Source organism: Rousettus aegyptiacus, unplaced genomic scaffold (assembly GCF_014176215.1).
Source record: "Rousettus aegyptiacus isolate mRouAeg1 unplaced genomic scaffold, mRouAeg1.p scaffold_m13_p_9, whole genome shotgun sequence".
In the NCBI taxonomy this organism is placed as follows: Eukaryota; Metazoa; Chordata; class Mammalia; order Chiroptera; family Pteropodidae; genus Rousettus; species Rousettus aegyptiacus.
The window spans coordinates 87,601,055-87,621,895 of NW_023416312.1; the positions used below are offsets into that span (position 1 = coordinate 87,601,055).

At 36.4% G+C, this 20,841-nt stretch overlaps 1 protein-coding gene across 4 annotated transcripts in view; it reads right to left on the bottom strand.

The window, feature by feature from the left end:
- ARHGEF6 (Rac/Cdc42 guanine nucleotide exchange factor 6) overlaps positions 1-20,841 on the bottom strand; it is a 107,903-nt gene that overhangs the window by 75,381 nt on the left and 11,681 nt on the right. For 3 of the 4 annotated variants that reach the window (XM_016127494.2, XM_016127493.2, XM_016127495.2), the window contains 3 exons: positions 4,519-4,603; positions 2,264-2,388; positions 846-1,047 (listed from right to left, as the gene is read on the bottom strand). In XM_016127494.2, the coding sequence (XP_015982980.1) occupies positions 846-1,047; positions 2,264-2,388; positions 4,519-4,603 (412 nt within the window). Of the gene's footprint in view, positions 1-845; positions 1,048-2,263; positions 2,389-4,518; positions 4,604-6,641; positions 6,889-20,841 lie in introns of those variants that run through there. The other variant, XM_016127496.2, reaches the window with a different exon arrangement.

The window sequence follows — 20,841 nt, forward strand, 5'->3', positions numbered from 1 at the left end:
AGCCTATAATTTTATTAATAGCATTAATTTTGAGGTATTAAAAAGCAATAAAGATATTTAAAAAGAAAAAAACTCACTGAGAAGCTAACTACTCAAAGGGGCCCTTGGTTAAATATTTTTGAAAAGTGAAGCGAAATAATGAATAACTGAATGTCATTTTATCTGTGTCATGACATTTTTACATATCAGAGTTTTTTTTGTAATTTAGGCAGGACCTTCTTTCTTAAATAATAAAAAGCAAATAAGTTACCTAAGAAAGCTCTAGAAAGACTACTGAAGAGCAATTAGATTTCACTCTCTGAATATCATTATGTAAAAAGGTAAGCAGTTAACAGCATGCAATGAGTTAAGGACAATTTTATCCAGAATCAAAGTGGCCAGACAGCTTCCTGCAGTCCTATGATTGTTATTTCTCGAACACATCTCTGAGGTATTTAGACTTAGGTCTACTTAAACAGCTCAGGGCTAAAAAAAGGAAGCTAGCACATGGCCTCTCTTATTATTGTATTTTGCCATGGTGATTCTTAGAGTAGCAGGAAGGACTATGTACTATGTTACATGGGCTAGAATTAGTAGACAGAAGGGGACATAGTTAAGGTGGAACAGTTGTCTGAACTTTGAATTCTTTTGCTTTTTTAGGTTTTTGCTGCCTTGATGTTATCTAAATACAACTTCATTTCAAAATATCTAATTATAGATTCTTCCCAGTTCTGTTCTAGTCTCATTTTTGACATACACATACAAGTATAGTTTCTGATAAACAATTAAAACTACAAGATTTTCAGTAAGAATACCAAGAAAGGATAAGAGTCACATTCAAAAAGGCTTTTAAAATATTTACTTACCACTGGATTTAATTTCTCGGACATAATTACTAGGAAACCAGCCTGTTCTCCCATTTAACGTGCCTTCCCACCAGCCTCCTTCTTCAACCCTAGTGACATAGATGATGTCTCCTTTACAGACTGACAGTTCATCTTCATTGGTCTGCTTAAAGTTGAATCTTGCCTTTACTATCAACTGATGACTTCCATTTTCCGTCATCTCCTATAGAAACAAAAGCCACCCCAGATTAAGTACTCATGGAAATGAGGCAGAGGGAGAAATTATGTTTTTAACTTAGGAGTGGGCCTAATATGGATAGGCCTCAGAGAGGATTAATAAACCCCTTGAAACTGTGTGCAAACTTTTGCATTTGTGAGAACGTATATTTTTTGGGGGGGTCACACTTTTAATTTCCCTCTCCCCCTACCAATTATCTAAAGATACTTATTTGAATGATCTAGGAAACAAAGTAGAGTGATAAACTATTCCATCCTGCCTCTACCTAACACACAGATATATCTTACATAATTATATGACCAAGTTTAAGTCCTAATTTACTCTCATAATATCTGCCTCCCACATCCTAATTACTAAGAATATCTTAAATTAGCTAAGACTTAGTCATATGCAAAGATGAAATACCCCATAGTTACCTAAGTCAGGAGTTCTTAACCTGTCACAGGCTTGTTTGAGAAGCTGATGAGCAAAACTGAACTTTACCCAACACACACAGGAGATTTTGCACACAATTTGAGAGGGTTCAAGAAGTGAATGACAGTGTTCATTACCTTCTCAAAGGGATCTGTGATCTTAAAAGATTAAGTATTTTGGAAGTAATTAAAGTGTTTTGGAATTAATAACTCATGATTGCTTAAAGCAAGTGGGTGGCTTTTGACAAGGAATAATGTCTCAGAAGATGGGATGTCTCCTCCCAAACAAAAGCTCCAATTAATACCAAATTCAAAGATAACTGAGCTATCCCAATGTAGGAGCTCATAATATGCCCAATAGAAATACAAAGAGGAAAATAGAATGACAATAATGATGATGCTAGCAAGTAATATTGATTGCCTACTATGTGCGATGCACTATTTAGTTCTAATAAACCAAGGGATAAGGGAAACAACAAGCAAAATGGCATCAGGAAGTGGTCATAATGATATATTTGCATAGCATTCTCTGTTAGACATTGCTCAATTCTAGGAAGAGACAGACTTTGGGGCTTCAACTCCAATTTTCTTACTCTGTGACCCATATGCCTTTGATTTGTTCAAAGGCATTTAGAGCAGCCTGAGTTGGTGTTAGGTTTAAATTTAGTTTTCTCAAGATGCCCCAAACAAACAGGATGACTACCTTACCACATATAGAGATGCAACCGGGATTAGATCTAATTTCATAGATTTTAAAACAGGCAGGAGAAATTGAAGACTATACTTACCACTGCCTTTGACTGCCTCTGCAGCCCTGGAGCTGTGCTAGAAACGGCTCCCTGTGGGTTTGTCTGAGAACTATAAGCAGCACTAAGAGAAGAGGAACGTCCACATGGTCTTTCTGATAGTTGATCTGTGAAAAAAAAAAGAAAAGGCATGGTAAAGGAAACCACTCATATTAGAAAACATCTACAACATAACATTATCGTTCATGGAACATCATCAAAGGCAACCTGGCCTTAATTCTAGCTGTTAGTATGAATGTGCCAAGCGTATTTCGTTCTCCCCTTCCCTTTTTGGTAGCCAACGTCTTTTTCTTAACCTTACTGGCCATTGCTCTCCAGTAGAATGAAAAACAGCGACAGAACCACATTTTCTCTTAACCCATTTCTCTACAACTCTTTCCTCCTGAGCCAGTTGCAACAGTATGCCCTGTTATCCCAGGCATAACTATATTGGGTGCCAAACAGCTGTTTGTGGCTCTTATTACTCTGAAATATTTCAAATTTCTTTCTTTGTTTTTTCTGGGGGTGCATAACTAAGGGGTTCTTTTATCTCTCACATATAAGAATATGTGTGGCATATATAATGTGATATCTTCCAATGAGAATGAGAGAGTATGTGAGTCTGGGAGAGATTCAATCTTGACACTAGAATATTTTTTTAATCATACTCAAGAGTCTTCTCTTCCTTGAAACCATGTGGAATTTGATCAGACCAGTGCTGAGCTGGATGTTTTCAGTATGCTGAGATTGTACTAAAAAGAGGAGCTGGCTTCTTGACAAATTCAAATGAGGGTTCTTTTCCTCTCCGTTTATTTTTAAAAGATATAAACTGCAAAAATCTAAAGCCCAAACATTCTCTAGGTGACAAGCTCAGTATCCAAGTAGTTTCCTTGATGCTGTGGGTTTTAACTTTCACCTCCTTGTATTTTATAAATATCTGTGGCGAGGAAAGAGACCATAAAACTTGCTAAGAGAGTTTGGCAAAGGAACATATAATTTGTATGGCATAATGTTAGAATTATACGGTCCTCCCTGCCCAGAACTAGAGAGTTGTCATGCGTGTTAAATATAGTTACTTGAATTAACTGTACTTTCTGTTTTATGCCTTGTAATAGCTCAAAAGCATTTTTTTGCCCAAATAGCAAATGAACAACTTTGGAGAAGTATTTTTACATTTATTGCTATTATATACAGCTCTTTTGACTAAAACTATAATTACTTGATAGCTCCCTAGATCCTCCATCCTATTTGGCACTTGATTACATTGTCTGCTCTTTTTCTCTAATTGTTTCACGCTGGTAAGTTGAGTCTCCCTAAATAGAAGGTAATTTTCTCAAGGACAGAACCATATCTTACACTATCTTTGTAGCCCCTGGCAGTGCTGGCTGGACACACAATCTGCTGACTCTCTAACAGCTTGAGCAGCAAGACCCATATTTGGGCATAAGGGCTCTGGAGTCAGGCCGATGTGGGTTTGAATCCCAGCTCTTCCAATTAATCTCTAGTTGGGAAAGTGTAAGCCTGATTTTCCTTATCTGTAATAAGGGCCTAATAATAATAATACCAAACCCCAGGGTTATTTCAAGATTGAATGAAACCATCTAAAGCTTGTAGGATAGCCTAGACCCATTGTAAGGGCTCAAAGCACTCTGTGGTTATTACTTCCCAGTGTAGGTGAGATACTTGATCACAGAAGGAATGAAGTTAGATGCCAAGGTTATCATAATTTTCTTTACATTTACTAGAATTTATATTTAATACCTCAAATGTAGTGAGTATTAACACTTAAATAAAAGATATTCTTTTCACTCAATATGAACTTGAGCTTTCTTTTTCAGTGCAAAGTTCCTGGAGGGTTCCTTTACATGGACAAAGACATACAGAAAACTATGAGAAAAATGTCTCTAGTGGAGAAAGGGAAGTAATAACTATTATCTGTAAACTTTATGAAAAAGGGAACTGGTCTTTTCCTTTTTATTTTTCTGTCTTGTTACACTCAGTTGCCTATTCAATAACTTTGAATGAAATAGTTTCTTTGTTCTTATCATTATATTAAGGGTATTATAATGACATCTCCGATAGGTATATGTAAATCCTAAATGACACAAACCTAAAGCATTTGATACCCATTGGAGTTTATTTGTGGGGAGAGGAGAAATTTGCATCAATCAATCCTAGCCATAGTGGCTCCTAGGTAATCAGAAACACGTGGGTCCAAACATGTCACCCAGAACTCATAAATCACAAGCCTTACTTACCTTCTGTTGCTTTGTTGACAGCTAAAAGAGTGCTCAGAACCTTGGAGAAATTGACTCCTGAATAAAGGTCATCAGGATCAAATACCTATGAGAAAGGAAATTGAAACTGTAAGACACTGTAAGAATTCAACTCAACAAACCAATCAAAAGACCACTTCCTTTAGCTCTCAGAAAAATGTGAAAGCCAAGACCCAAACCTCTGTATACCTTTGGGAGAAATGAAAGCAGCAGCTGAACTGCCTAATGACATGTGGCAGGCCATCAGTGAGTCAGAGCAAAGCAGTAATGGGAAATGAGAGCCAAGCTGAGAACACAGGGCCCACCAGGAAATGCACAGTGCATACTCGGACCCACTCTTCTGACCTGAACATATCAATACTCTCAACCCAGTTACTGGAAACTCATAAGCCTAGGTTGCTGTTAATGCCCATCACCTATAGAATGTCCTTAATGCTAGACAAATAAGGAGGTGGAGCCTTTTTGTACATGTTTTCTTATGTACAGTGTATTTATTGTACTCAGTAGGGTCATGATCAGCTGTGTCTTTCTCTCTGCTCTCCATCATCCCCACTGCTACATATTGGGTTCCAAATCCTAAAATGCCCAAACTTTGCATACAGGTCTGCCTTTTGCTCCCAGCCTCAGTTCCTCATTTCTGCTGCTCGACCTTGACCCCCTCAGCTCATCTTCATAGATTTGAACCTCTGCTTGCCTGAGCCTATAGATTCTTTTTTAAAAATTTAATTTAATAGGGTAACATTGGTTAATAAAAATTATATAGGTTTCAAGTACAATTCGATAATACATCGTCTGTATGTTACATTGTGTGTTCATCACCTAAAGTCAAATCTCCTTCTATCACTATATATTAACCCATCTACCCTTATCTACCTCCTCACTCCTGCTACCCTCTGGTAAACCACTAGTCTATTGTCCATGTCCATGAGTCTCTGTTTTTCCTGTTTGCTTGTTGCTTTTAGGTTTATATCCCACATATAAGTGATATCATGTGATTTTCAACCTTTTCTGTCTGGCTTATTTCGCTTAGCACGATTATCTCGAGGTTCATCCATGTTGTTGCAAATGGCAGTATTTAATCTCTTCTTAAGGCTGAGTAATATTCCATTGTATATATGTACCACAGCTTCTTTAGCCAATCATCTATCGTAGGATACTTCCGTTGCTTCCATGTCCCGGCCACTGTGAATAATGCCGCTATGAACATCGGTGTGCAAATATTTTTTCAGATATGGGTTTTCAAATCTTTGGGGTAAATACCCAGTAGAGAGATTGCTGGATCATATGATAGATCAATTCTTAGTTTTTGAGGAACCTCCATACTGTTTTCCATTGCGGCCGTACCAATTTGCAGTCCCACCAACAGTGTATGAGGGTTCATTTTTCTCCGCATCTTCTCCAACATTTGTTATTACTTGTCCTGTTGATTATAGCTATTCTAACAGGTGTGAGATAGTATCTCATTATGGTCTTGATTTGCATTTCCATAATAGCTAGCGAAGTTGAGCATCCTTTCATATGTCTGTTGGCCACTTGGGAGAAGTATCTGTTCAGGTCCTCTGTTCATTTTTTAATTGTATTGTTTGCTTTTGTTATTGACTTGTATAAGTTCTTTATATATTTTGGATATTAACCCCTTGTTTTTCCCAGCCTTAACTGTCTTTTCCAGATATGACTTCTGCCCTTCCTGATACCATTCAACTATCTGCAGCAAAATATTAAATAAATATAATATTTCACTTTATCAGTGTAAACAATAAGTTAAATAAATACAATATTTCAACAGTCTTCTGATATGCCACTGTCCCAAGTGAAGATGCCAATTAATGGTTGTTTTAAATATAATTTATTAATTTTAAAATGTATTCAGTGTATTAAAATGTATTCAGACTTCCAATTTTACATATGTGTATTTGAAAATAGAAATATTCTCAAGTACAAGCACAATCTATTACTCTCCCAGCCAATTATGTAGATATGTATATCTATAGGTAACCAGTTGTCCACTTTCTGGATCGAAATGCACCTGCTAAAAACATTCCATTCTAAGATGTATGTGTTTGCATCTTTTTTCCCCCAAATGTGATGATGGGAACAAAATGTACCTTTTCATGTAGTACATGATTGGGTCTAAGATTTCAAAAGATCTGTCTTTCCATTAGGTAGAGGCATTTGCTCCATTTCTGATCTGCATGTTTTCTGGGAGCCACATCTAGACAAAATTTTATCTTCTTTGGGTACATATTCTTAAAGACCTAAAACCCATCTCTGGAATGAAAAGATACAGTATTCATTTTCTGTCAATTAGAGAGGGAATCCATATAAATAACAGATTCAAATATAAAGACATAGAAGTCTGCGTACTCTAGGATTCACAGCTCTACAATTCACTTAATCAATAAATGTTTTATATTCAAACTTAAAAATGACTAAGAACACAATCACATCTAAAAATGAGACACTGATTTACTTTTAGTAAAGGGGTAATACTAATATTACTAAAGAGTTAAATGACATTAATATGCAAACATGTTTGTGAATGCTACAATATATATTTCAAAGTTTTCCAGGAATAAATTTATAAGCATTCTGTTTTAGTTTGCCAAAGCCTGGGTGAACAAGAATAGACCCTGGTAAGAATATCTACTATCCCAGGGGATTCCAGATTTATCAAACCTCCTTTGAAACTGATCAATGGGAAAGTGTTAGTGACACGTATGCCAAAATGGTAACAAATCAAAAAAGTTTTCTAGTTTTTAGACCATAATTTTAATGGTATGCGTGTGCATGTAGATGCATGTGTTGGATAAGTGTGGTGGACATGGCTAGAGTCTAAAATAATAAACAGAAGTAAATATTGCCAGAATAAGGAATGAGAGCAAAAGGTGTGATAAAAACTCCTCTCCTTTTTTTATGTTGCTCCTTATCCAGGTTAATTGACTGCCTGTATATGGCAGCATTGGCATTATTCACTTGTACCGGTATTTGACTGAATATGAGAATAAATAAATTGATGGAAAAATAAAAATGCGCATCAACAAGAGTCATTGTGTCTGTTTGAGGGAAGTTGCCTGGAGTACGCACAGTTTCCTTTTAGAGACTTCAATACAGTAGAGTGTACCCACAGACACTGTTCTTCTTGCTGCAAGCCTATTCTATAGCACTAGGAACTACACGAGAAGGAGTTGAAAGAAGCCTCTAGGGACTAGTAGTGAAGTCAATGCCTAAGGGTTATAATTTTAGAGCAGTTTGAAGATTATATAAGACCACAAACAGTCTCCATTACACCACACTTTTCCAAGTCTCAAACTGAATGCTATTGAATATTCCACACCAGACCTTTCTTCCATGCACTTGAGATTGGTCGCCTACTTAAATGGAAATATTAATTGGAGAGAGTGCAACATTTTCAGCCATTATCAGTCTTGTATACCTTAGTGGAAATGAGAGACATAAGACCAAATTTAGAGATGATGATGTGGAGAAAAACTAAGGTCCCTGGTGCCCAACTGAGAATAAGCAAGGAAGAATGCCCCAACATGAAGAGGGGTATAAGGAAAACAAGGAAAAGTAGATTACAGTATAGACCATTTTCCTAGGACTACAAAATGGAAAACCAATTTCCCTTTTCTATCTGCAAAGCAATGGGACTTGTTAAAAGGTAATGCAAATTTACACATTTATGCTATATGTGATTTTCCAATAAAAAATCATGATGATACCCATCTTCTGGTACACTGTGCAAGCTTCACTGGCCTGTTTAGCATGGTATGAAACTAAACTTTGTCTATACTTATTCTGGTCCAGAAATTAGCTGGTTAGTTCCAGTTGGATCTGTTATGATCAGATTAACAGCAAAATTCCCTCTCTACTTTTACCATGACTTTATGCAGAAAAGAATGAAAGGATTGCTTATTAGACTACTGCTAGATGGTTTCAAGGTTTTACTCCTGTAATGGAAAGAGGCAAATTTCAAGTATTGAAACTACAACTACAATAAAAATAAAAACTTTTACTCTACTCTGGGTAAGCAATGAGAAAGACAGGGGTTAAATTTCACTTAAGACTTTTAAAAATTATTTACATATAGCATTTAGCCAGTCTAAGGTCCAATCCTACATAAGTGGTTAAAATTAGACAAGGCATTTAATTTTACTGTTTTATTACATTTTCCATTTCTACATATCCACAGTGACAGCAAAACCTATTTTCCATCCACTAAATGCCAGGTGTTAATTCTGAACTGCTGGGGATCTGCCAGTATAAATTGTAAAGAAATTAATATTTTTATGGTTTTACAAATAGATACTTTTGGAGTAGTTTTCATTTTCAATGTGTATGTTGTTTTATAATTTTTTTCCTAAACTGACAAATGAAAAGTATCACATGAGAAGAAACTCCTCCAACCCCTTGTTCCATTCCCTCACTAATCTTATAGCTACAGTTTACTGCTATGTGTCCTGTGCTGATACCAGGCTTAGAGATTAGATAGATGATAGATGATAGATAGATAGATAGATAGATAGATAGATAGATAGATAGATAGATAGATATCTCCATTCATTGCACTTAATTCTCCCAACAAGCCTATATTGTGGGTACAATTATTTCCTCCATTCTATAGATGAGTAAAATGAGACTCGGTAAAGTCACAAAGCAAGAAAGTAATGAAACCAATAAAAATACACAAGAAAGTGTCGTGAGAGGCATTTTTAGCTCTGCATGCATACTTTATGATTTCATGAGACATTAAAAAGGAAAAGAAAAGAAATATATGGGTTTGTACACAAAAAGAAATCCCTTGCTGCTGTCACTACAAGAAGCATCTGTACCACCTGCAGCAAGTTTATCACAACCACCAAGATGGCTAATTCAACTAATCATAGCAGAGAAAATCTCCTATATGACAAGACTGTCTTCAAAGAGATCATGTCTAATTCCTGTGTGGTCCCTCTAATTTTAAGGTGCAGCCCTGACCCAGCAGACACCCTTTGCAAGAAGCAGGGAAGGGCTGCACTGAACTACTCCTATTTGTTCATCTGGTTCTAACTTGTGGGCCACTGTCCATATTTGTGAGGTGTTGGTTGGGTGGGGGTCCAGCCTGTGGTTACAGTATCAAGCTAAATCATTCATTGGCATCATGTTCAAACCACTTAAGGTAACAAAAGTCACAGTCCCAGTCACATCTTTCTTAAAATAAGCCATACTGTATACTAGTTAAGAAGTGGGTGATGTCTTTAATGTCATGTGGCTTCAGGCCCACTCAATTGACTTCCATTTAAAGTTAATTTAGAGTTTCAAGTGATCACATCATGCAACCGTCGAAATCTAATCAACCGAAAAGCCAGGAATCCAGTGGAAGCATATGGACACTTAGGTCTCAGGCCCATTAAAACAAGATTCCAAATATTTTAGGAAGATTCAGTCTCTCCTTTATTCTTATTGTTCTTGTTGAATAAAATCTTAAATTAACTTAGCCCATCTTGAATCATAATCTTGATTTCTCACAGCTGAGCATGCTTCCTCTGTTAACCCCTGAACTTCGGAGGAAATATCATTACATGGTGCAACAGAGCAAGCAAATATGAGCTGCTTAGTCATATTTCACTGGGTGGCACTGCTCCTAGCTCTGTTGATGCAACCTGTAATGCTTCCACATAGCTCCTAGCAAAAGCAGTCATAAAGTTGGCAATAAATGATGCTCTAAGTTCAGAAATTACACTCAACTAGTCATTGTATCACAGTGGATAGCATTTGTACCTGCCTAGTTTTAAATAATAACTGTTCCTATTTAATATTGGAGCAAACTTAAGAGAGCAAACCCTGCACTCTTCTCCTCTCTTATTTCCTTCCTTTCTCTCTATTTTAGCAGTTTAAGGAACAAGATCTTTCAACAATTTAGGGAACAAAATCTGACACGTATATGTAGCTGCATTAACATTGGTGTATTGAAAAGAGCACTGTTATGAGGGTCAGAAGACTTTGATTCCAAACTCGAATTTGTCATTGCTGAGCAGTTGTGAGGGCTTTAGGAAAGCAACACTACTTTTTTGTGGCTCTGTTCCCCATCTGGGAAGTGAGAGATGTGCCGGCCCATCATTTGAATAGGAGCTCTCAAAGGCAGCACTTGGCTGCATCCCCAAGGTCTAGAATCTGGTTTTCAATTCTCAAGGCTCATTGAGAATGAACTCATACCAATCAAGTTCACCAAAGGTCAATAGATAAACAAAAATGTCAATTTGCTATTTTTTTACTTAAAAACGAAGCATTAAAAAGATGGGATACTCCCATTTTATGGCCAGATCACTCTCTTCCGATAGAAGATCACTCTCTTCTACATTGAACGCCAAATTAGAAATAGAAACTTGTTGGACAGTATAGAATCAAAGCAAAGAGAGTCTGGGGTATCACAGCATAACATAATTGTGACTTGTTTATTAGTCGACTTTTTCAAAATGTCACTTTAAAATTACCTAATTATAAATTTTCACTCTATCTGCTGCCACTACCTAGTGGAACTTGGACTGTTATTGTAGACAGCTCTAACTATTTATGTTCTTTTGTCTCTGTGGGTTTATATATTGTCAATTTACATAACCACTATGGGCTTCTAGATTACATGGACCTCATGAAATCCAAAGCCAGGAAGTTCAGCTTCATAGAGCTCCTATAATAGGAGCAAAGGTCTGAGAGTAATCCCTCACTGCTAACCCCTCATTACAAAGTCACCAAATTCACTTCCTGATGGCCACCTCGGCATCACTGACATCATTGTATCACACACTATATCCTCTATTTCTTCCTTGTTATATTCTTTTAGGGGAAAAAACACTTTATCCACAACAGAGATTTATCTTTGGTTGAGCTTTTAAGTGTTTAGGAAAAAGGGGGATGAATAAGGAATGATATAGGCATCTCGATGGAAATGGTCACAGGATTAAATAGAGAAAGAGAGAACAACTGGCTTTGGATAATCTCACCAAAAAGAGAATGAGCATGAAGAAAAGGGTAAGATAAAATTTCTCCTGTCAATAATGCTTGCCAAGCCAAGGACAGGAAGTGGTAGGCCTAGAACCAACTGCCTCTCAGCCAGCCAACCAACCGTTGCGGCCTTCCCCCTATCCACTACTCCTCCTGTGCAACTGTAACTAGATACTTTGCAGGAGTCATGCTAGCTGCCAGCTTTGAGGGGTTGGGGTAGAGGGGTAATGCCTCAGCTGCTACAGCATCTGTGTGGTAGAATTGGGAGTGTCCTACCAAGCCCCTCACCCCGCCCCTTCAGAGAACGGGACTTATTTTTTCATGTTCCAAATTAGAATGCAGAACACATTTTCCCAGAGACACAGTGTCACACCTGACACTTAGTCTCTGTGAGTTCTATTGTCAACCACATCAGTTATTGAACAGACCGTTGTGGACCAGCCAGAAAATAATCACCATGTTGAACCTCATTTCTATGGGAAAATGTTTTCTGTGTTCCCAACAATAACTTACAAATGAACTTTTGGAAAAGAATACATTTTTTACATTAAAGAATGCCTGGATGTGTTTTCCCAAATCAATGCCCACATCCTTTATAGTTTTCCTGTCCTATCGCATAAAGGATAAACAAATACCCTAGACACTCTGAGGGCTATTTATTTTAGAATTCCCTGTGATGAGAGAATCAAGTGATAGATATGAAGATTATGAGAATATCCTTGGAAATTGTAAAAGTCAACAGCACCTGCCTGTGTAGCAGTCCGGGCAGTGAAGATAGGGTTCTTGCAGCCCCTGCTTTCCTAGAAGGCTACTGTGATTTAGGGTTGAAACCTGAAAGTCTACGGAAGCCACTACTGCTTCACTATGATTTCTATGTACAGGATAGACTGTTAAATGAACCCCACACAAAGATTAGGGCAGGAGAAGGGCAATAAGAAAATGAACTCCTGTAGGTTGCTTTAAGCAGAAACTTCTCTGGTAGTTTCATTTGCAGTCTTCAATAATGTCCTCCATTGACTTAAACTCACATTTCTTTCTTCTGAACAGCTACAGCCTTACAGTTTGTATAGATGCTACACATTTAAGTCCTCAATCATCCACCACTGTAATATGCTCTATTTATTACGTGGGTGTTAAGATTAGCCCTGGGTTTCCATTTAGAAGACAGACCCTTTCAATTCCAAATTGCCCCCATAGCCCTGGCTCAGTATTTAACATGTATGAGACACTTGATAAATCATTCATTCATTGCTTGATTAACAAGACATATTGTCAGAGAAACTTAAATATAAACTGTGCCTAGAATATAAGTCCATGAAGCTAGGTTTTTAAAAACTTTCATTTCTGTATCTTCAGTGTCTAGATGAGTGCCTATCACATAGAAGGTACTTAATAAATTTTTGATGAATTTTTAAAGTTCAGAAGTTCTTAGCAATAGATATTAATCATAAGTGAAGAAAAAGCATTGCCGAAATTATAGTAAAGTCAAAAAGAATTATCACTCCACTTGCGACAACATGAATAGACCTAAAGTGTATTATGCTAAGTGAAATAAGTCAGATTCCACTTACTCGTGGAATCTAAAAAATAAAAGGACAAGCAAAATGAAACCCAGATTCACAGATACAGAGAAAAGATTGGTGGTTGTCGGGGGGAGGGGGGACGGTGTGGGCAGGGAAACTTGAAATAACTGATTAAGTCATAAGATTTTAGGGATTAAAAACTTTCTGTTATAAAATAAATGTCATGGAGATATAATATACAGCATGGGGAATATAGTCAGTGATATTGTATTAACTTTGTGAGGTGACAGATGGTAAGAAGACATTGTAGTGACCACTTCACAATGTATACAAATGTCAAATCACTATGGTGTACACCTGAAACTTATATAATATTGCATATCATTTATACATAAATATATATATGAGCTGTATACACACACACACACACACATATATATATATATAAATTAAGGAATAAAAATCAATTTCCACATGACCTTTAAGGTGATATAGTATTTAAAATAACATACACCTGTACTCATCTGCAAAATTAAGCCCTATGACTGTGAGGTAACTAAAGATGCTTCACACTCCATGCTCGTAAATTTCATTGAGTTGTGTGTGGAACATGGGCAAAGTCTGCAATTGCTGGCCTTTCCCAGGTAGTATAGGCTCCTTTAAATCTCCTCCTAAAGAACCATGACCTAAGCATTACAGAGAAAGGAGACGGAAAAGAACTTGGGGTTTTACTGCTTTGCTAGAGTTGGCTATATTTTTTGAGCAGTTTTATTGTAAAATAGCTTAAATGACAAACTTACCTGTTCATACTCTGCTCTAAAACAGGCTCCAAGTGCCAGAGCACAGTGGGACATGGAAAAATATGGAAAGTAACTGTCAAGAAGCAAGAAAGGTGTGACAGGCAATTCAAAAGAGACTACAAATCACATACACAAAGCCCCTCTTATACCAGCTACTGTGAGTAGGAAAGATATGCCAAAGTCACTACCATTTTCTCTATTTAGAGATCACCTTCAATAAAATATTTGACAATGATTTTTGGCACCTCTTGCTTATGTCTACATGTGAGTCACTCTTTCAAAAGTATGTCATTTTCAGAGATGCCCATCAATGCATAATAGACATTAGTTAGTTAGTTGATGAATTAATTAGTTAATCAATTTTCCTCCATCTTCACAGACAAGATTTATGCCTAGGAAACAATCCTAACATGAGAAGGTGGGAGGGTTTTTGGGAGCTCAGATACCTGCAACATTAGAAATGGTGCTTTCAGTTAACATCCATATCTCTCAGCCTAATGGAACCCAGCCTATAACTGCGTACAAGATCAAGCCCACACTCTTCAGGCTAGCATTCAAATTTCTACTCAGGCTGGTCCCACCCTAGCAAGCCCATTGTTTCTCACCATCAGCTCCCTTGTATGCCCCAGAATCCTCTGCTTTCTTCACTGTGCTTCTCTCTGATTTGTACAATTCTCCTTATAAAAAAAAGTTCCCTCAACCATTTGAATACTAACTGTCCTCCAGTACTCATCCTACAACACTACTCTCCATGAGGTCTTCCCAAAACACTACATTTCTGTACACAAGTGTCTTCTCCTCTCCTGAACTCTGTATTATGCTCTAGACTCTGGAACCATTAACTTGGATATCTAGTCATACACTGCTATACACTGTCAAATTCCACTATTTCACATATACATGCTGCCTCTTTCCACAATGCCAGGGGCAGCGGTCACCTTATAGATGGTAAATAAATACTTGTTGACTATCAGTCTTTTCTTTCAACCTAAAATTTAAACAGATGTCTCTTCCAATAGAAACACCTGTACTTTTGGCATGTCTTCCTCAGAAGAAAAGACAGGGAAAAGGTAATTATTTTCTGGTAAAACTTCACAAATCAGGGCTCATATATTTTTTCACTACAAGGTAAAATAGATTCTTCCTTTTGAAGAATATGATTGAGAGAAGTAAAGAATGCCAACAAAGGATTTCCCTCACCAAAAGGAAATGAAGTGACTGTCTGGGACCTCTTTGGAGGATCAAAGTCACAGAGTCCTGATGTACAAATCTCATACCTTGAAAATCAAGAAATCAAGAAATCTCACACCTTGAAAATCAATGAAATCAAGAAAGTTTGGGTAACATAAGAAAAAAGAAGTGATATGTGGACTGGAAAAGCAGAGAAGTTCTTCCATATGACATTATGGAGCTAATCTCTCATATTTTTAATTTTCTTTTTTTTAATCTTTAAAAGACTGAAATGGGTACTTTAGCTTGGCATGAAGAAACTGAGTAATACTGTATTAGGGTAGACACAGCTTTCTTTTTATCCTTATTTTCATCTACTAAAGAGTCATTTATATGATTAAAAGTCAACTCTTGATCATCTACATATAGACTATTAGCTATACAAGCTTTCTAAAATAAATTTTGGGAGGGAGAGGTACATGGGGAAAAAGGGGTCAAATATGTGGTGAAAAAAGAAATCTAATTATGGGCGATGAACACACAATGCAATATATGCCTTACTGTTGCATTGTGCACTTGAAACTTACTGGATTTCATTAACCGATGTCACCATAGTGCCAGGTACTAACACATAAATTTGCTTTAAGATGAGAAAAAAAAGAACACAGTGAAGTCACTCACAGGTGCACCAACCATTAAACCATTGCTTTCCATTCTACTGTCTTTCCTTGAAGGTGATTCTTTTAAATTTCAAATCAAGATATTCCCCAATCCACAATACATTCTCAAACACCAGCATGTCTTTAAAGAATGCACAGCACAAATGCTCATTTATTCTATCACAACATACATTTCCCCAAAGAAGTATTTAAATTTCTATTTTAGTAAGATGTTGCATTCTCTCGGTTTGCATACATTTCTCAGAAATTATTGATAAATATCCCCAGTTTTCTGGAGACCTGTACATGAATAACAGATAAATTATATGACAGAATATTCCTCAGTGTTCAGGTTTGCTTCACAGGCCAGGCTCTTCATAAAAGAGATAGGGGAACCTGTATGTTGTCTAGGGTGAGACAAGTCCTTAATAAGGATTTCACTCACTGCTTTGTAAACTGCTGCATTTCATCACACCTTAATTTAATTCCTTTTTTCCCTATTGCCCTATTCAATCCCTCCACTGACATGTCTGATCTCTGTAATAATATTCAAGTCCCAGAGAAAATATAAAACTGAGATTTTACTCTATTTGTCTATGCAGAACTTAATTAGGAAGGTAAATCTTCAGAAGTCAAATAGAAATAATGTGTGAGTGTATGCTGTTTTGGATGATCCACATCTCGGAACTCATACAGCCTTCTGTATGGTAAGGTCTCATTTGCCAGGGTATGACAAAGCTTGGAGCTAATCAGACATATGTCTGGTGTCATTAAGTCTTTATTCCAGATGACAGCAGGGGAAATGGCAATGGCAATGTTGAAATGCAGATATAGAGCAGCTTCTGGACTGAATGGACATACACTCCCTCTAAAAAGTTGGTAAGTAAAGGCCCTAAGAAACTGGCAAATGCCCTCATACTTTTTCATTTGCAATTCAAAGGCCAGACCTTGTACTTCCTTTTGCTTCTAACTCCAATATTATCCCCAATGGCTCTGCATACCTTATGCTGTGCTGGCAACTCTTCACCTCTCAGACTGATCCTTGGGGGCTGCCTCATTGATAACACATGACCAAATTAGAATGAGGCTGGAGTAGGAAATAGCTGGCCAAGACTGTGTGGTTTTAATAAAGAGCGGTATTGTGCTCCATTACCCCCAGAAGCAACCTGGATTAGAATCAACATTAAAACCAAATTAGAGTAAGTTAGATTTAAAACAAGATAACTTTACATCCCCGATCAGAAAGATTCAATTGATCAAATTTTCTAACACAAGACATTCCTTTTGGTATTATCAATATGCATGCAACCCAATTCAGAAATGACATGTGTTTTTTATGTGTTACATTCTATGCTTTTTGTATAGAGGAATTTGATTTTTATTTTCCCCCTCAACTATGCCAAGTTTATTACTTATTTTCCTGGATCAAGGGAGAATATTTTTATTAGTCATTATCAGAAATTTGGAAGAAAAAAACATTTGTTCAATTATTTAATTTAACTAAAACAACATGCATCTTGCTCTGGTACGTATTTTTAAATTTCGAGCTATCATAATTATAAAATAAATGTTTGTTTTAAAAGACATGAAAATTAAACTATGTCATCCAGGTGAACATGAGAAAATTAAAAGACTTTTTTTCACATTCTTCTAGTTTATCCATAGACTAGAAAAGAGTGAAAAGGTTTCCTGATTTTTCAATTCCAAGAGGAATCCGTCCAAACTGTTTCTATTATTAGCACACAAAATGGTAGCTAAGAAGTTACTGTGGTTAATGACTGAATAATTCATAGTTTCTGAAGAATTCAGTTGCTTTGTCTTCTCCAGTTCCTCTTTCGAACTGGATCCCCAAACATATTTCTAGCCCTGAGTTGTTATAAAGGAAACCATATACAAATTGTTTTCAGCAGTTAAAAATTGGCGACACTAAGCATTGAGAACAACAGCAAAATAATAAGTTGAAGGCTTAGCATGAACTTTTAAAATCAGTTCATAAAACTCTAAAGATTATGCATTTATTATCAGAAATTATAGTTAAAAATTCCCATCTCTGTTCCACAGATATCATTGAGCTACAATAGCTCTGAAATTTAAACTGTCTTTATGTAGCCATCCAAATAGAATATATAAACAAATTAAATGAGACATATAAATAATTTTAAACACATTTCAACACACTCTAATCTAAATTCAAATTATTTTCTATGATGCAAGGCACTGAGAATTTCAAGTCCAGAAAAAAAAGCACTTCAATTAGTGAGTGAAAGATATTAATAAAGTTGAAAAGATTAATTTCTGTTAACATGAGAACAGAGGCCAAGCCTGCTATCACGATTAATCTAAAACTCCCATAAATATTCAACTTCAGAAGAGGGGTATTAAGTATTAGAAAATATGTGGAGGTTTTCCCTTCAACTTTATTTTTTTAATGTTTTTCCAAAAACAAGCAAAATAAAACATAGAACTAAAACAAGATAGCTGGATTCTTTTTGTTTGTGCTAAGTTTCATCCCTGTCAAAATTCTCAATGCAACTAGTGTAAAACTTCAGAACATTTGAAGAGGCCATCATCTCACAGAGCACACAGTTTATGTATCCAAGTTTTATTTAATGTTAAGATTTCTAAAGGACATCTTCCTATAAAGTATGACTCACTTTTTAAAATGAAGCTTGTTTAACATAACTGAACTGAGTGAACTTTTTTTGATAATGCAATGATATCATTTGTGAACACTAGTGTACTAAAATATATTAAAATTCTAATTAGAAACTAGCTTTCCTTAAGAGTTTACTCAGTGCCAGGCACTGTGCTAAGTGTTTTAGCTGCATTCATTCTCTCATTTAAAGCTAAGAGGTAGTATATACTAATGACGTATACCTAACATTAATAAAGCAGCATATATACACTTTGCTGTTCATTACCCATTACTCACAGTGGCCAAGACATGGAAACAACCAAAGTATCCTACAGTAGATGATTGACTAAAGAAGCTGTGGTACATATATACAATGGAATATTACTCAGCCATAAGAAGAGATTAAATACTGCCATTTGCGACAACATGGATGGACCTCAAGATAATCATGCTAAGCGAAATAAGCCAGACAGAAAAGGTTGAAAATCACATGATATCACTTATATGTGGGATATAAACCTAAAAGCAACAAGCGAACAGGACAGACACTCATGGACATGGACAATAGACTAGTGGTTACTGGAGGGTAGTGGGAGGGGGGAGGTAGATGGAGTAAAAGCAGCCAAATATGTGGTGACAGAAATAAATGTAAGGGCGGTGGACACATAATGCAATATATATCCTTACTGTTGAATTCTACACCTGAAACTTACTGGATTTCATTAACCAATGTCGTCATAATAAAAATAAATTTAAAAAAACACGAGGAAATACAATCTCACACCTGTTAGAATCACTGTTATCAACAAGGCAAGTAATAACAAGTGTTGGAGAAGTTGTATGGAAAAAGGAAACTTTATACACTGCTTGTGGGAATGTAAATTGGTACAGCCACTATGGAAAACAGTATGGAGATTTCTCAAAAGATAAAAAATAGAATTACCACATGATCCAGCAATCCCTCTACTGAGTATTTACCCAAAAGACTTGAAAACCCATATAAGGAAAGATATTTGCACACCGATGTTCATAACAGCATTATTCACAGTGGCCAAGACATGGAAACAACTGAAGTGTCCTTCAATAGATGGTTGGATAACACTGTGGTACATATATACAATGGAATATTATTCAGCCCTAAGAAAAGATGTAATACTGCCATTCGAGACAACAGTAATCTTGAGATTACTATGCTAAGCAAAATAAGCCAGGGAGAAAAAGTTGAGAACCATTTGATTTCACTTATATGTGGGATATAAAACTGAAAGCAATGAACAAGCACGACAAAAAAAAAAAACCTCATAGACACAGATGACAGTTTCGTAGTTACCAGAAGGATAAGGGAGAGGGGGAGAGGTAGATAAGGGTAAATGGGTTGAAATATATGGTGATAGAAGGAAATTTGACTTTGGTTGGTAAAAACACAATGCAATATATAAATGATATATTATTAAATTGTACACTTGAAACCTATATAATTTTATTAACCAATTTCATCCCAATAAATTTAATAAAAAAAAGAATAATAAAGTAGCATATATCTAATATTATGTATCACTGTCACCAAGGAAGTTAGAATATACATAATAATTGGCTAACCTGGGTCAATTCAAGTCCAAAGCTCAATCTCTTAGCCACTGCACTGCTATACTACTTCTCAAGAGCAAAGGTTTCCTGACCAGGAATCAAGCCCAAAAAGTCAGGGAAAGTCACAAATTCTAGCCACTAGACCACACAGCATGTATTGAGCGGCCTGACCCCACATTAAAAGGCCCCAGATGGTTTGGGGTCTGCTTTTTATAATTTTTCTGTCTCCTTTCTTGACCTGCTGTTGATTTCATTTCTTCCATGTTATACATAGATATATACTCTTTCTGCCATTGTCAGCATGTCTAATCTATAGCCCCTCTTTTCCCTTTCCATAAGTTTCTATTTACACGCTGTTTTCCACTTTGCAAAGTGCTTCTTCATTCATACCTTATCTCATGTAATCAAATTTGCTATTTCTAATCAATTTGGGGATGAGCAACCAGATTACTCATATTTCCAACATGCTTAGATAAGTAAAAGCAATTAGGCTCAGAGTGAGGGCCTACAGCAATCTCCTAGGAATAAAGTACATAAGTCTTAGTGCAAAAATAGGGTATCTCTTTTGCAGCCCAGAGTTTCTCTGACCATTCAGCCATTCTATGAATCATTCATTTAAGAAACATTTCCTGAGCACCTGCTATGTACCATATTCTGTACTGAGTGTTGGGGTTATAAGGATGATTAAGCTTTGGTTCCTGCCTTTGAAAAGTTCCAGGACTAGTAATGAGACAAATGTGTCCACAGATTTACCATAGTGAGAGTGGGCAGACAACATACTGGTAGCATGGTACAAGGAATTATGAGAAAATTGACAACAGCTGCCTAATCTAGCAGAGATTTTCTAAACTATCTGAGGTTTAGGAGGAAGCTGGTATCTCTTTCTTTATACTTTTGGCTAGGTGGCAGATACTTAATAGGTTGCTGAACTCTAGATTAACCAGCATTCT